Below are 14472 nucleotides of genomic sequence, written 5' to 3' on the forward strand. Positions count from 1 at the left end.
AAGGAAGAATAGGGGGCTTCTATGACATCGGGGCACCCTTTGTACAATTCATGATGTCTGTTTAAAAACTGAACTATCTCGGTCAGAAATTCTTTTTTGGTAATTAAAGTAGGATGCTGTTGGGTATGTGTGTATGTGTAGGGGACGGGAGTTTTATTGTGCTTTTTATAAATATAATGTAAAAAACAATAAAAAATATTTGTGGGGAAAAAAGTGTTGCTGGAAAATATTTTTTGTCTGGAAAGGCTAAAAAGCAAGTACTTGTAATGTGTGTTAAGAAGTATGGCTGCGTCATACAATATAACCAATTTACTCAAGCACCTGCAGTGGTTAAAAATGAAAGTGTAGCCTAGAAGTTCATGATGACCAATGAACAGAAGACACCAACATGCCGGCAGACCTTATTTCTACTTTAAAGATTTAATTTTAAATCCTATGAGGCCATTCACAAATTTATCTTGCAGGCTCGAGTATATTATTTGTAGGTGTGGGACAGGTGTGTGAATTAGCCCTGTGATGAATTGGCACCCGATCCCCACCTTATGCCCCAAGCCTCCAGGGATAGGCTCCAGTATACAAGATAAAGCGGTACAGACAATGAGTTTTTTTTTTATTTATAATTCAGTCCCATTCTGCCTTAATCAATATTTGTACCTCATTAATAATTTCTCTCTCTCACGTTTAAAAACAATCAAATTGTCTACAATGGTAACTGGCTATCCAAATAGGCTAAAATATTTGTGTCTACCCTTATCAAAGCAATTGACACTCATCTCATGTCTATACGTTGTGTATATATGGATATTTGCATGAAGTGATGGTGGAATGTGTATGTATAGATAAAGCTTTACCTTTTGTCTTAGAGTACGTCACCTCTATGTAAGCCTCAAAGATCTTCTTAGGCTTGTCCCTGAAATGCACAGGTGTCAAAAATTTAATTATCTACCCACAATCAGCAAATGATTTGCAAACATAAGCTAGTCTGGTATGTTAATTCAGTGTAATGTGTAAAACACTGCTTATTTCAGGCCTGGTTTTATAGTTCTACAGCCAAATATCTTCTAACATCCAAGCCTTGTGCTTAAGGACAATCAAAATTCAAAATAAAATTTTTATTTGTCACATACACCAGTCTTACACAGTACGAAATGCATTGAAATGCTTATATGACCACTTGACCTTAAAATCTAAATTATCAATAAAAAATAAATTAGGGAATTGAATAAGAATGAAATTTAGTAAAACTTCTGAAGCTGCAGAAAAAATAATTAACAACTAAATATAAAACATAGGATATAAAAAATATATTTTTTAAAACTTAGCTGTACAAATATACAATAATGGGAAAGAAGAAACTCCTCCTCAGTCTCTCTGTGTTGGACTTCAGTAAGCAGAATTGCTTTCCTGACCACAACAGAGAAACACAACAGTGGCCTTGGTCAGGCACGCTTGCTGTTGATTGAGTGCAGGTCAGGGAGCTCGGTGCGGCTGGTGCATCCGGCTGATCTCACCACCCTCTGAAGAGCTCATTTATCCTGCATGGTGCTGTTCCCGAACAAGGTAGTGATGTTTCCCATCAGGATGCTCTCTATGGTGCAGGAGTACAAGTTTGTAAGCACCCTGGAGGGCAGTCTACCATCTCAGAAGCTTAAGAGACTTTAGAGACGCTGCCTGGCCTTTTTAACCACGGTGTTGATGTGACAGGACTATGACAGGCCCTGTGTGATGTGGACACCGAGGTATCTGAAGCTGTCCACTCTCTCCACTGGGCTCTTGTTGATGACAGGGGTCTGGTAGTTCCTCTCCTGCTTTGTACTGGAGTCCACTTTCAACTCCCTTGTTTTGCTGACATTTAGAAGGAGATTGTTCCTCTTGCACCAGTTCTCCAAATTTCCAATCTCCTCCAGGTAGGTCGTCTCGTCGTTGTCAAAGATCAGGGCCACCACCATTTGCCGTCAGCAAACTTGATGACGGTGATGAAGTTGGTAGTGGCCACGCAGTCGTAAGTGTACAATAAGTACAGCAGGGGGCTCAGAACTCAACCCTGGGGGGCTCCAGTGCCAAGAGTGATAAAGGATGGGACATTTCTGCCCATCTTTACTGCCTTGTGATCTGCCAGTCAGAAAATTGGAAATCCACTGACACAGAGATGGGCCGAGTCCCAGGTGCTCTAGCTTCACCAGTCGCTCAAGGCACTACATCAATACTGAAGTCAGGGCTACAGGGCGATAGTCATTGAGGGAAGGAGGATGGGGTTTCTTGGGAACAGGAATAATGATGGACCCTTTAAAGCATGTGGGGATTACCCACCGGGATAAGGAGATGTTGAATATCTCTGTGAACACAGGGTCTGGTGTCTCGCAATCTTCATTTTCACAAAAACCCCATGAACTTTTTATGGTTGTCCATTTAACTTTCCAATAATTTGCTTAGATACAGCACTCTGAACAGCCAGCCTACTGAACCAGGCTGAGACCATTTAAAGGTATTTTGAACTTATTAGCTGGTTAGAGCGGGACACCATGAGTCTAACTCATCAATATTCTAACCTGAACCCTCCAGAAAGTCGCCTGGAGGATGAGCAGGAGCATTATCCATAACCAGTAAAAAACAATATATGAGTGAACCAAGCCTTGCTTTTGGACCTCCACATAACATTTAACTAGCATTGCACCTCGCAATTCTTGAGGGCTTATGGATTTTCAGAATGAGACAAGTTACCTAGGCAGATACGTTACCTAAACACCGGTGAGTTGCTCCTCGTTTATCCACACAAGAAGCAACTTTTCTATATCATCCAGGAGACGCAGCCACTGCTTTGATATTCGTGACTCCTTTTGCTGCATCTAGTTCCATTATTTATTTTTTTTATTTTTTTGCTTTAATACTGTGCATATCATTGACGTAGACTTTTTATAAAACCTTGTGATGTCAAGAGCCACGGTATCCAGTGTAATGTCAGCATACCACCAAAAAGGACGAACCACATCCAACAGGAGTAACTGTGGGTGCAAAAAGAAGCTGCCTGAAAGGGATGTCCTGGTGCTAAATTGGATTGCATCCATGAAACATAAAACCACAGCTGCCCAACTCACTGCAGAATTAAAATGTGCACCTCTACTCTCCTGTTTCCACCAAAACTGTTGGGAGCTTCACAGAGTCAATGTACATGGCCGAGCTGCCATAGCCAAATTTTTGGTCACTCATGCCTAGGGGTGGGCGATATAAACAAAATCTTCTATAACGGTAGAAGCAATTTTCTACCTCGATAACGATATACATCACAATATAGCAGTTTGTACCTGAAAATAAAAATTCAAACACAAAGAAACTGTTTTACATAATGTAATTTTATTTAAACTGTAAATTGCAGCATTACATTAAGTAAAAAACACAACCATACTGTTTACTGCAATGTATTGTAAGTTTAATGTTTTTTTTTCTCAGAACAACAGGTACTAACATAGTGCCTGACAGTATACCAGCTCCACCTGTGGTAGTTTCATACCTTTCTCTATCAGAAAAAAAAAAAAAAAAAATGCTTGATTTATTTTAAGAAAAAATATTATGACTCAACAAGAGACTTGTTATAAGGGCTCCTCTAGAATAGCTGTCTGCCCTGCTATAACAAAAAAATGTAAAAAACTATAACTGTATAGTGCAATATAAATGGTTACTTTAGCAATCACTATTGCAATAAAACAATGATAACAGCATATTTCTACTAATTATTTAATTAATATACTCATTTTAATTATGTTACCATCCTTAGATTTTTAAATACACACCAATTGCCAGAAGAAGGCGATGGCCAAAACATTGTAGCCTGGTCCGGTTGTTAAGCTGAAGCGCTCGGATGTTATTTGTCGCGTTGTCAATAGTAACACAGACTTGCCGGTTTTCTTGTAATCTCCAAGACTGCAATGACTCTAAGACCTTGCACAATAAGATTGCCCGTGTGGTCCGCTGGGAAATACGACATTTGTAAACATCTGTTGCACAGGGTCCAGTTGCGTTTAATGAAGTGTATGGTCAGACTCATATACAGCTGCATTGAGCGGCTCGTCCACAGATCTGTAGTCATTGCGAAGTGAGCGACCTCATGAAGCTCATTTTCCACTTCGCTACAGCAAGACATGTATAAACTTGGCAACACATGTACACTTGGCGAAAACATTTGCAGCTTGGCATTACGTATCTCGCATCCAGTGTTTTCACCAAAGCTTTAAACCCCTCCCTTTCAACTGTGTGAATGGGTGCCGTGTCTTTGAAAATGTGCATTGTAATATAACACGTTATGTCTAACCATCTCCGAGATTTCTTGTCGTAGGGAATTGCATTTGCGAAAGACACCGTTAAGGAAGTTTGTAACGTTACGGGATTTTTGGGCTTGCAAGCGCTCTGTGATGATGTAGATGAGTGGGCTGAGGTTTGTCGCATTTTGTGACTTAGGCCATATTCGTTTGGATGCTTGGATTTCGGATGATAGAAAAGGTTTGACGTGTTTCCACCGCTTGCTAAAACGGTGCACTTGCATACCTTGCAAATCACATTCATCTCATTCGTATCACTTTTCTTATACCCAAACAAATTCCACACCACAGACAATGCACCTTTTTTCTTTACAATCTCCTCGTTGTTGGTTTTGTCACATGTAAGCAAACTCACTGCTACTGCACCGTCTTCTTCCATTGTCGAAGTGAATGTGTATTGCGTGGTTACGTAACGTGGAACATCACGTGATCTCAATCGCGATTAAGACGATAGACCAAAATCTCTATCGGCTGACAAATTTGACAAACTCTATCGGATGACAAACCGAATCGGTTAATCGTGTCTACCGGTATATTGCCCACCCCTACTCATGCCGATGCCAAACGTTGGTTTTAATAGTGCCAGCAGAGCACTGGCCATTCCCTAGGCCCAATACTTGTGCTAAATGGGTGCATCACTGCCAAGGACTACCAAATCATTCTGGAGGACCATGTGCACCCAATGGTTTAAACATTGTATCCTAAAGGAGGTGCCTTGTATCAGGATGATAATGCACCAATACACACAGCAGGACGGTGATGGAGTGGTTTGATGAACATAAAAGTAAAGTTAAACATCTCCCAAGGCCTGCACATTTACAAGATCTAAATATTCAGCCACTTTGGGGTGTTTTGGCGGAGCGAGTCAGGAAACATTTTCCTCCATCAGCATCACAAAGTGACCTGGACACTATTTTGCAAGAAGAATTCTTAAAATCCCTCTGGGCACTGTGCAGGACTTGTATCGGTCACTTCCAAGACGAATTGATGCTGTTTTGGCCACAAAAGGAGGCCCCACACCATACTAATGAAATATTGTGGTCTAAAACCAGGCATTTCAGTTTCATTGATCAACCCCTGTGTATGCCGTACATACTGTATAGTACCAGTCAAAAGTTTGGACACAAGTTTGGATTTCTTTTTCACATTCTATAATTACTACTTCCTTTGGGTGCTCCCATTATTGGTCACCACAGCAGACCATTTGGCTCCATCTGTCTGCCACATCTTCCCTTGTCACTACAATCTTCTGCATGTCTTCCCTCACCACATTTATAAACCTTCTCTTGAACCTTCATCTTCTCCTCCTGCCTGGCTGGGTGCTCCATCTCTAAGATTCTTCTCCAATTATACTCCTCATCTCTTCTACACACAAACCATCGTAATCTGGCCTGCCTAACTTTGTCCTCAAACGTCCTACCTGCAGTGTCCCTCTAGTGATCTTCTTCTTCTTTGTCTTTCGGCTGTTCCCTTTCAGGGGTCGCCACAGCGAATCATCTGCCTCCATCTAACCCTATCCTCTGCATCCTCTTCTCTCACACCAACTAACTTCATGTCCTCTCTCACTGCATCCATAAATCTCCTCTTTGGTCTTCCTCTAGACCTCCTGCCTGGCAGTTCCAACCTCAGCATCCTTTTACCGATATATTCACAATCTCTCCTCTGAACATGCCCAAACCAATCTGGCCTCTCTGACTTTATCTCCAAAACATCTAACGTGGGTTGTCCCTCTGATAAACTCATTCTTAATCCTATCCATCCTTGTCACTCCCAAAGAGAACCTCAACATCTTTAGCTCTGCTACTTCCAACTCTGCCTCCTGTCTTTTCTTCAGCGCCACTGTCTCTAAGCCGTAGAGCATCGCTGGTCTCACCACTGTCCTGTACACCTTTCCTTTCATTCTCGCTGATACTCTTTTATCGCACAACACACCTGACACTTTTCTCCACCCATTCCAACCTGCCTGTACCCGCCTCTTCACCTCCTTTCCACACTCCCCGTTGCTCTGGACCGTTGACCCCAAGTACTTAAAATCCTGCACCTTCTTTACCTCTGCTCCCTGTAGCCTCACCGATCCTCCTGGGTCACTCTCATTTACACACATGTATTCCGTCTTGCTGCGGCTAACCTTCATTCCTCTGCTTTCCAGAGCATACCTCCACCTCTCCAAATTTTCCTCCACCTGTTCCCTGCTCTCGCTACAGAGCACAATGTCATCTGCAAACATCATAGTCCATGGGGACTCCTGTCTTACCTCATCTGTCATCCTGTCCATCACCAGAGCAAACAAAAAGGGGCTTAGAGCTGATCCTTGATGCAGACCCACCTCCACCTTAAACTCTTCTGACACACCTACAGCACATCTTACCACTGTCTTACAGCTCTCATACATGTCCTGCACCACTCTAACATACTTCTCTGCCACTCCAGACTTCCTCATACAATACCACAGCTCCTCTCTTGGCACCCTGTCATACGCTTTCTCTAAATCTAAAAAGACACAATGCAACTCCCTGTTACCTTCTCTGTACTTCTCCGCCAGCATCCTCAAAGCAAATACTGCATCTGATGTACTCTTTCTAGGCATAAAACCATATTGCTGCTCACAAATGCTTACCTCTGCCCTTAACCTAGCTTCCACTACTCTTTCCCACAGCTTCATTGTCTGGCTCATTAGCTTTATACCTCTATAATTGTATAAAGTTGTTTTTCATCAGTAACTCAATTATGAAATTGAAACTCATATTATATAGAATCATTACACACAGATATATTTCAAGCATTTATTTTATTAAATTTTGATGATTATGCCTTACAACTAATACAAATCCAAAATTTAAAAATCAGAATATTGTAACAAAAAAAGGTCTCTTAATCTAGTTTAGTATGCTACACAATCATGTAGAAGACTATTGACTTGACAGTTGTCCAGAAGACAATCATTGACACCCCGCACATGAAGGGTGACACACAAAACGTCAATGCTAAAGAAGCTGGCTGTTCACAAAGTGCTGTATCCAAGCACATTAATGGCAAGATAAATGAAAGGAAAAATGTGGTAGAAAAAAGTGCACAAGAAACACGGATAAAGCTCATTCATGAATTTGGAGATTCACAAGAAGTAAACTGCAGCAGCAGTCACTGATTTAAGAGCCACCCTGCACAGACATATCCAGAATATGAACTACAACTGTTGTATTCCTTGCCCCAAGCAACTTGGATTCTGTTCTTCTGTTACTTCCCCCAGACTCTGAAATGCAAAATTTACTTTCATCCGACTTAAAGCCCATAAAGAATCTCTGGGGTAATGTTATGAGGAAGATTAAAGCACTCTAGACCCAACAACACAAAAGAGCTGAAGGGCGCTCTAAGAGCAACCTGGGCCTCCATAACACCTCAGCAGTGCCACAGATTGATCGGCATGCCATGCCATTGCTGCAGTAATTTCTGCAAAGGGAACCCAGACCAAGTTTTGAATGCTGTACATGTTCATACTTTTCAGGAGTCCAACATTTCTGTGTTAATTATTTTTTTTTATTGTTTTTAAGCACAATTGCAAGTATTCTAATTTTCCGAGATACTGAATTTTGGGTGACGTTTGCATGTTCTTCCTGAGCTTAGTGGGTTTGCTCTGACGAAAAGACATTTACATCACATGAGGCAATATTTTATTCACAGTAAAACAGAGAAAACATAAATGTTTAAACAGGAATATTTTACAATTTTATCCACTAAAATAGCATTTTAAATTTGATGCCTGCTCAGGTCTCCAAAAAGTTGGGACAGGGGTAACAAAGAGCTAAAAATCAAGACATTGAACAGATTCAGCTGAAAGAACATCTAGCATCAGTTCTGTATCATGATTAGCTATAAAAGACATGTCCTAGAGAGGCAGAATCTCTCAAAAGTAATGATGGGCAGATCCTCTCCAATCTGTGAAAGAGTGCATAAAAAGATTATGGAACACTTTAAAAACAACATTCCTCAATGTCAAATTGCAAAGGCTTTGCAAATCTCCTTCAAAGATGGACTTCCGGTTAGCAGTCACATGGAGTAAACATGATAGTTAGGTGCTCCGACAATTGAAATTTTTCTAAAACCCCTTATCCGTCTCTAAATGTTAAATAAAATATTTAGGATACAATAACATTGTACCCTACCCCACGGTTATCTATTTTTTTTAATTTATAATGGCTACCAGGAGTGTTAAAACCAGGAAACAAGACGACACTGCAACCTCTCTAACAGTCAAGGCTATTTCTGCGCTGTTAGACAAACACCGTGAAGTGTTAGCAACTCCAAGTTATCATGTATCAAGTATCAAGATGGCGCCGGTGAGGACGGCTGCCATCACAACTGCTCCGACCTACTTTTCTTTGTTTTTGTATTTTAAAGTACTTTCCAGTCACTTTAAACCGGCAAACTCAACACCATTGAGAACATTAAGTATGATGGAGACACTCTTGTTTCTATTGGTATACAATTTACTCACAAGTCGACGTTTTTAACTCCGGATCCGAGCTGGCCGAGTGAGATCCTGAGGGAGAACAATGGACGCGGCGCGAAGCAGCGGCCCCGAGGGAAACGGGCCGACGTCAGGAACAGGCTGAGAGCCCGTGCACACCGCACACCTATGCTTAGCATCCTGCTCGCAAACGTCCAGTCACTGGAAAACAAGCTCGATGACCTCAGGGCCAGGATAAAGTTCCAGAGAGACATTCAGGACTGCAATCTCCTCTGCACACTTGATGACGCATACTGGGACATGTTAAGAAACAGCTCCGATGATGACGTTAGCATGTTCACGGAAGCGGTTGTGGGATTCATCGGGAAACTAGCAGATAATACCGTGGAGAAAAAGTCTATTAAAACGTTTCCCAACCAGAAGCCATGAGTGGATAAAACTATTCACGATGCTCTGAGATCTCTCACCGCTGCCTACACCGTGGGACTTGCGTCGGGGGACATGGAACCGTACAAGGGTGCGTCGTATAACGTGCGGAAGGTGGTGAAGGAGGCGCAGCGCTATGGAAGGAAACTAGAGTCACAGCTCCAACACAGTGACTCTAGGGACTAAGTACAATAACGGACTATAAAGCACCAACAACTGGTATGACGAACAAGGACGTGACTCTGACACTTTTTACGCTCGCTTTGAGGCTGCAGCTAAAGATGCTAGCGATGACAATGCAAGCGGCGGTAACAGCTGCAGACAGAAAGACACTGCCAGCACTGGAAACGCGTTCATCATCTTCTAACATGATGTGAGGAAAGCCTTCAAGAGAGTGAACACAAGGAAAGCAGCAGGACCAGACGGCATTTCAGGCCGTATCCTCAGAGCCTGCGCAGATCAGCTAGCACCTGTGTTCACAGGGAAATTCAACCTCTCTTTATCTCAGTCGGTGATCCCTACATGCTTCAAAGAGTCCATCATTGTTCCTGTCCCGAAGAAACCCCATCCTGCTTCCCTCAACGATTATCGCCCTGTAGCCCTCACCTCAGTAGTGATGAAGTGCTTTAAGCGACTGGTCAAGGACTTCATCATCTCTTCACTACCAGAAACACTTGACTTACTACAGTTTGCATAGCGCCCAAATCGCTCCACAGACGATGCAATCTCCAATCTCCTCCACACATCACTCACTCACCTGTACACTCGGAAAGGGAATTATGTTAAAAGGCTCTTCATCGACTACAGCTCTGCATTTAATACTATAATTTCCTTTACACTCACCACCAAGCTGAAGCACCTGGGACTCTGTGTCAGTGGATCTTCAACTTCCTAACTGGCAGACCACAGGCAGTAAGGATGGGCGGACATGTCTGAGCCTCACTCACTCTTAGCACTGGAGCCCCCCAGAGTTGTGTGCTGTACTCATTGTACACCTATGACTGCATAGCCACTTCGAACTCCACCACTATCATTAAGTTTGCTGACGACACTGTCGTGGTGGGCCTGATCTCTGATAATGACGAGACAGTCTACCTGGAAGAGGTTGGAAATCTATAGAACTGGTGCCAGAAGAACAATCTCCTCCTGAACGTCAGCATGACAAATGAGTTGATAGTGGACTTTAGCACAAAGTAGGAGAAGAACTACCAGACCCCCGTCATGAACAGGAGCCCAGTGGAGAGAGTGGACAACTTCCGATACCTCGGTGTTCACATCACGCAGGACCTGACATGGTCTTGCCACTTTTTCAACACACCGTGGTGAAAAAGGCCAGGCAGTGTCTCTACCACCTCAGGCGCTTAAGAGACTTTAGACTGCCTTCCAAGGTGCTCAGGAACTTTTACTCCTGCACCAGAGAGAGCATCCTCTTGGACGTAGCTTTCTGTTTTTGTATCGTTGCTAAAGATGCTAGCGATGACAATGCAAGCGGCGGTAACAGCTGCAGACAGAAAGACACTGCCAGCACTGGAAACGCGTTCATCATCTTCTAACATGATGTGAGGAAAGCCTTCAAGAGAGTGAACACAAGGAAAGCAGCAGGACCAGACGGCATTTCAGGCCGTATCCTCAGAGCCTGCGCAGATCAGCTAGCACCTGTGTTCACAGGGAAATTCAACCTCTCTTTATCTCAGTCGGTGATCCCTACATGCTTCAAAGAGTCCATCATTGTTCCTGTCCCGAAGAAACCCCATCCTGCTTCCCTCAACGATTATCGCCCTGTAGCCCTCACCTCAGTAGTGATGAAGTGCTTTAAGCGACTGGTCAAGGACTTCATCATCTCTTCACTACCAGAAACACTTGACTTACTACAGTTTGCATAGCGCCCAAATCGCTCCACAGACGATGCAATCTCCAATCTCCTCCACACATCACTCACTCACCTGTACACTCGGAAAGGGAATTATGTTAAAAGGCTCTTCATCGACTACAGCTCTGCATTTAATACTATAATTTCCTTTACACTCACCACCAAGCTGAAGCACCTGGGACTCTGTGTCAGTGGATCTTCAACTTCCTAACTGGCAGACCACAGGCAGTAAGGATGGGCGGACATGTCTGAGCCTCACTCACTCTTAGCACTGGAGCCCCCCAGAGTTGTGTGCTGTACTCATTGTACACCTATGACTGCATAGCCACTTCAAACTGCACCACTATCATTAAGTTTGCTGACGACACTGTCGTGGTGGGCCTGATCTCTGATAATGACGAGACAGTCTACCTGGAAGAGGTTCGAAATCTATAGAACTGGTGCCAGAAGAACAATCTCCTCCTGAACGTCAGCATGACAAATGAGTTGATAGTGGACTTTAGCACAAAGTAGGAGAAGAACTACCAGACCCCCGTCATGAACAGGAGCCCAGTGGAGAGAGTGGACAACTTCCGATACCTCGGTGTTCACATCACGCAGGCCCTGACATGGTCTTGCCACTTTTTCAACACACCGTGGTGAAAAAGGCCAGGCAGTGTCTCTACCACCTCAGGCGCTTAAGAGACTTTAGACTGCCTTCCAAGGTGCTCAGGAACTTTTACTCCTGCACCAGAGAGAGCATCCTCTTGGACGTAGCTTTCTGTTTTTGTATCGTTGCCGCACAAGTTTCGCGTATGTATCAGTGTTTAAACTAAACAGCTTTTCAGTTTATACAATAATAATATTAACAGCAACTATTTTAATAATAAGTTTTTCATACTATTGTGCTTCGCTTTTTTCCGTTTTTTGCGCTTTTTGGAGAATGCGTGAATATCTTCATCTAAGAACAACAAACGGAATTCAGCTCCAAACAACTAAACTCACACTCAGGTACGATATTATGGATAATGTTCAGCTTGTCCAGTGTGTGGAGTGCAGGATGTTTAGACATTCTTCCTCAGTCGTTAGTGGTAATTTTATTTGTGATAGGTGTGTGTTAGTGAGCAAGCTGACGAAGAAGATATTAGCATTAGAAGAGCGCATCCAGGCTTTAGAGAGGGTTAGAGAGTGTGAGAGCAGCGTGAGATAACCAGCCCCCGACTGCGGCACACACCTTCTGCGCTTCACGTGTCCAACAGGTTTGCTCTCCACAGTGATGCACCCACTGAGAAACCTGAAAGAGCTCTAGTTATAGGAGACTCTATACCGAGGCACGTGAAATTAGCCAGTCCTTTAGGGGCGCCAGCGGCAGGGGTTAGGTGTATCCCGGGAGCCAGAGCACTGGACATAGCAAGAAATCTTAGGGCTCTAGGACAGCATAGGTTCTCAAAGATAGTAGTACATGCTGGAGCTTACAGCAGGTTATGGTCGCTGAACCGCTGGATGTCCAGGTGGTGCTCTGAAAACAACGTGGGCTTCATAGACAATTGGAAGACCTTTGAGGGCAAAGCTGGCCTGTTAAAGCGGGGCGGTGTCCATCCCACTCGGGAAGGTGCTGCTCTCATTTCTTGTGATATAGCTCAGTCTCAGAAGAGGCCTAGTTAATCTGTGACAATCCAGAGCCCAGGCCAGGGAGCAGACAGACAGGCTAAACCAACCGTCTGCTAGCTGCATAGAGTCGTCACTCAGGGTTCACTGTATTGAGACTGTGTCTGTTCTCCGAGCTAAACACAAATTTAGAAAGACTCAAAAAGTCTGTTTTAGTAACTTAATTAACATAGATACCACAAACTCGCATCACACTGAATGCGCAGCGGGCACCTCTGATCTGAAGCTAGGACTGTTAAATATTAGATCTCTCGCATGTAAAGCAGTTATAGTTAATGAAATTATCACGGATCAGGAATTTGATATTCTCTGTTTAACTGAAACCTAAATTAAACAGGACGAGTATGTAGCTTTAAATTAAGCTAGTCCTCCTGGCTCCCAGGCTACATCAGCCTCGGTTAACTGGTAGAGGAGGAGGCGTCGCAATTATTTACAATGATAATCTAATTATCGTACAAAAACAGGGACACAAAGTTATTTGAAGTTCTCTATAGTAACATAAGTGTAGCTACAAATATTAAGTCAGCTCAGTCGATCCCGATAATCATCATTTACAGACCTCCAGGGCCGTATTCTGAATTTCTTTGTGAATTTGCAGATTTCCTCTCAAACCTAGTCGTTTCTGTAGACAAAGCGTTAATTTGAGAATCCAGAAGACCCTCTGCATAGAGCATTTATTTCCATACTGGACTCAGTAGGAGTAAATCAGTGTGTAGTAGGACCCACTCATAAAGCAAGTCACACTTTAGATTTAATTTCGATTTAAGCATAAATTTATTCACAATTCCACTGTCTGAAGTTATATCAGATCACGATCTTGTGTCAATTAAGGTATGTTATAGTGATAATGTATGCATAGCACCATACTACCGTACTAAAGGTACATTCACATCAAATACCACACAGAGCTTCACCAGTAATCTCCCAGAGTTAACAACTTTGATTGGATCGGCGTCTGACCCCACAAAACTCGATCGGGCGACTGAATATTTAGAGTCGATGTTCCGTTATACCTTAGATAATGTAGCTCCAGTTAAAAGAAAAATTATTAAAGATAAGAAACTAGCTCCCTGATATAACGACGACACAGATACTTTAAAACAGACAGCTCGAAAATTAGAGCGTAAATGGCGTCAAACTAAATTGTTAGTATTTCAAATAGAAACCAATTTGAAATGATTCAAGCTTTGTGACATGGTGCATTATCCTGATGGAAGTAGCCATCAAAGGATGGGTACATGGTGGTCAGAAACAATGCTTAGGTAGCCCTTGGCATTTAAACAATGCCCAATTGGCACTAAGGGGCCTAAAGAAAACATCCCCCACACCATTACACCACCACCACCAGCCTGCACAGTGGTAATAAGGCATGATGGATCCATGTTCTCATTCTGTTTACGCCAAATTCTGACTCTACCATTTGAATGTCTCAACAGAAATCGAGACTCATCAGACCAGGCAATATTTTTCCAGTCTTCAACTGTCCAATTTTGGTGAGCTTGTGAAAACTGTAGCCTCTTTTTTCCTATTTGTAGTGGGGATAAGTGGTACCCGGTGGGGCCATCCGCCTCAAGGTTGTGCGTGTTGTGGCTTCACAAATGCTTTGCTGCATACCTCGGTTGTAACAAGTGGTTATTTCAGTCAAAGTTATTCTTCTATCAGCTTGAATCAGCCGGCCCACTCTCCTCTGACCTCTAGTATCAAAAAGGCATTTTCACCCACAGGAAGGCCACATACTGGATGTTTTTCCC

At 43.0% G+C, this 14472-nt stretch overlaps 1 protein-coding gene across 6 annotated transcripts in view; it reads right to left on the reverse strand.

Moving 5' to 3' along the window:
* Positions 1–14472, reverse strand: part of dennd1a (DENN/MADD domain containing 1A) — a 199299-nt gene that overhangs the window by 171874 nt on the left and 12953 nt on the right. For all 6 annotated transcript variants that reach the window (XM_053478387.1, XM_053478386.1, XM_053478388.1 and 3 more), the window contains exon 2: positions 852–910. In XM_053478387.1, the coding sequence (XP_053334362.1) occupies positions 852–910 (59 nt within the window). The remainder of the gene's footprint in view (positions 1–851; positions 911–14472) is intronic.

Source organism: Clarias gariepinus, chromosome 19 (assembly GCF_024256425.1).
Source record: "Clarias gariepinus isolate MV-2021 ecotype Netherlands chromosome 19, CGAR_prim_01v2, whole genome shotgun sequence".
NCBI classification, from domain to species: domain Eukaryota; kingdom Metazoa; phylum Chordata; class Actinopteri; order Siluriformes; family Clariidae; genus Clarias; species Clarias gariepinus.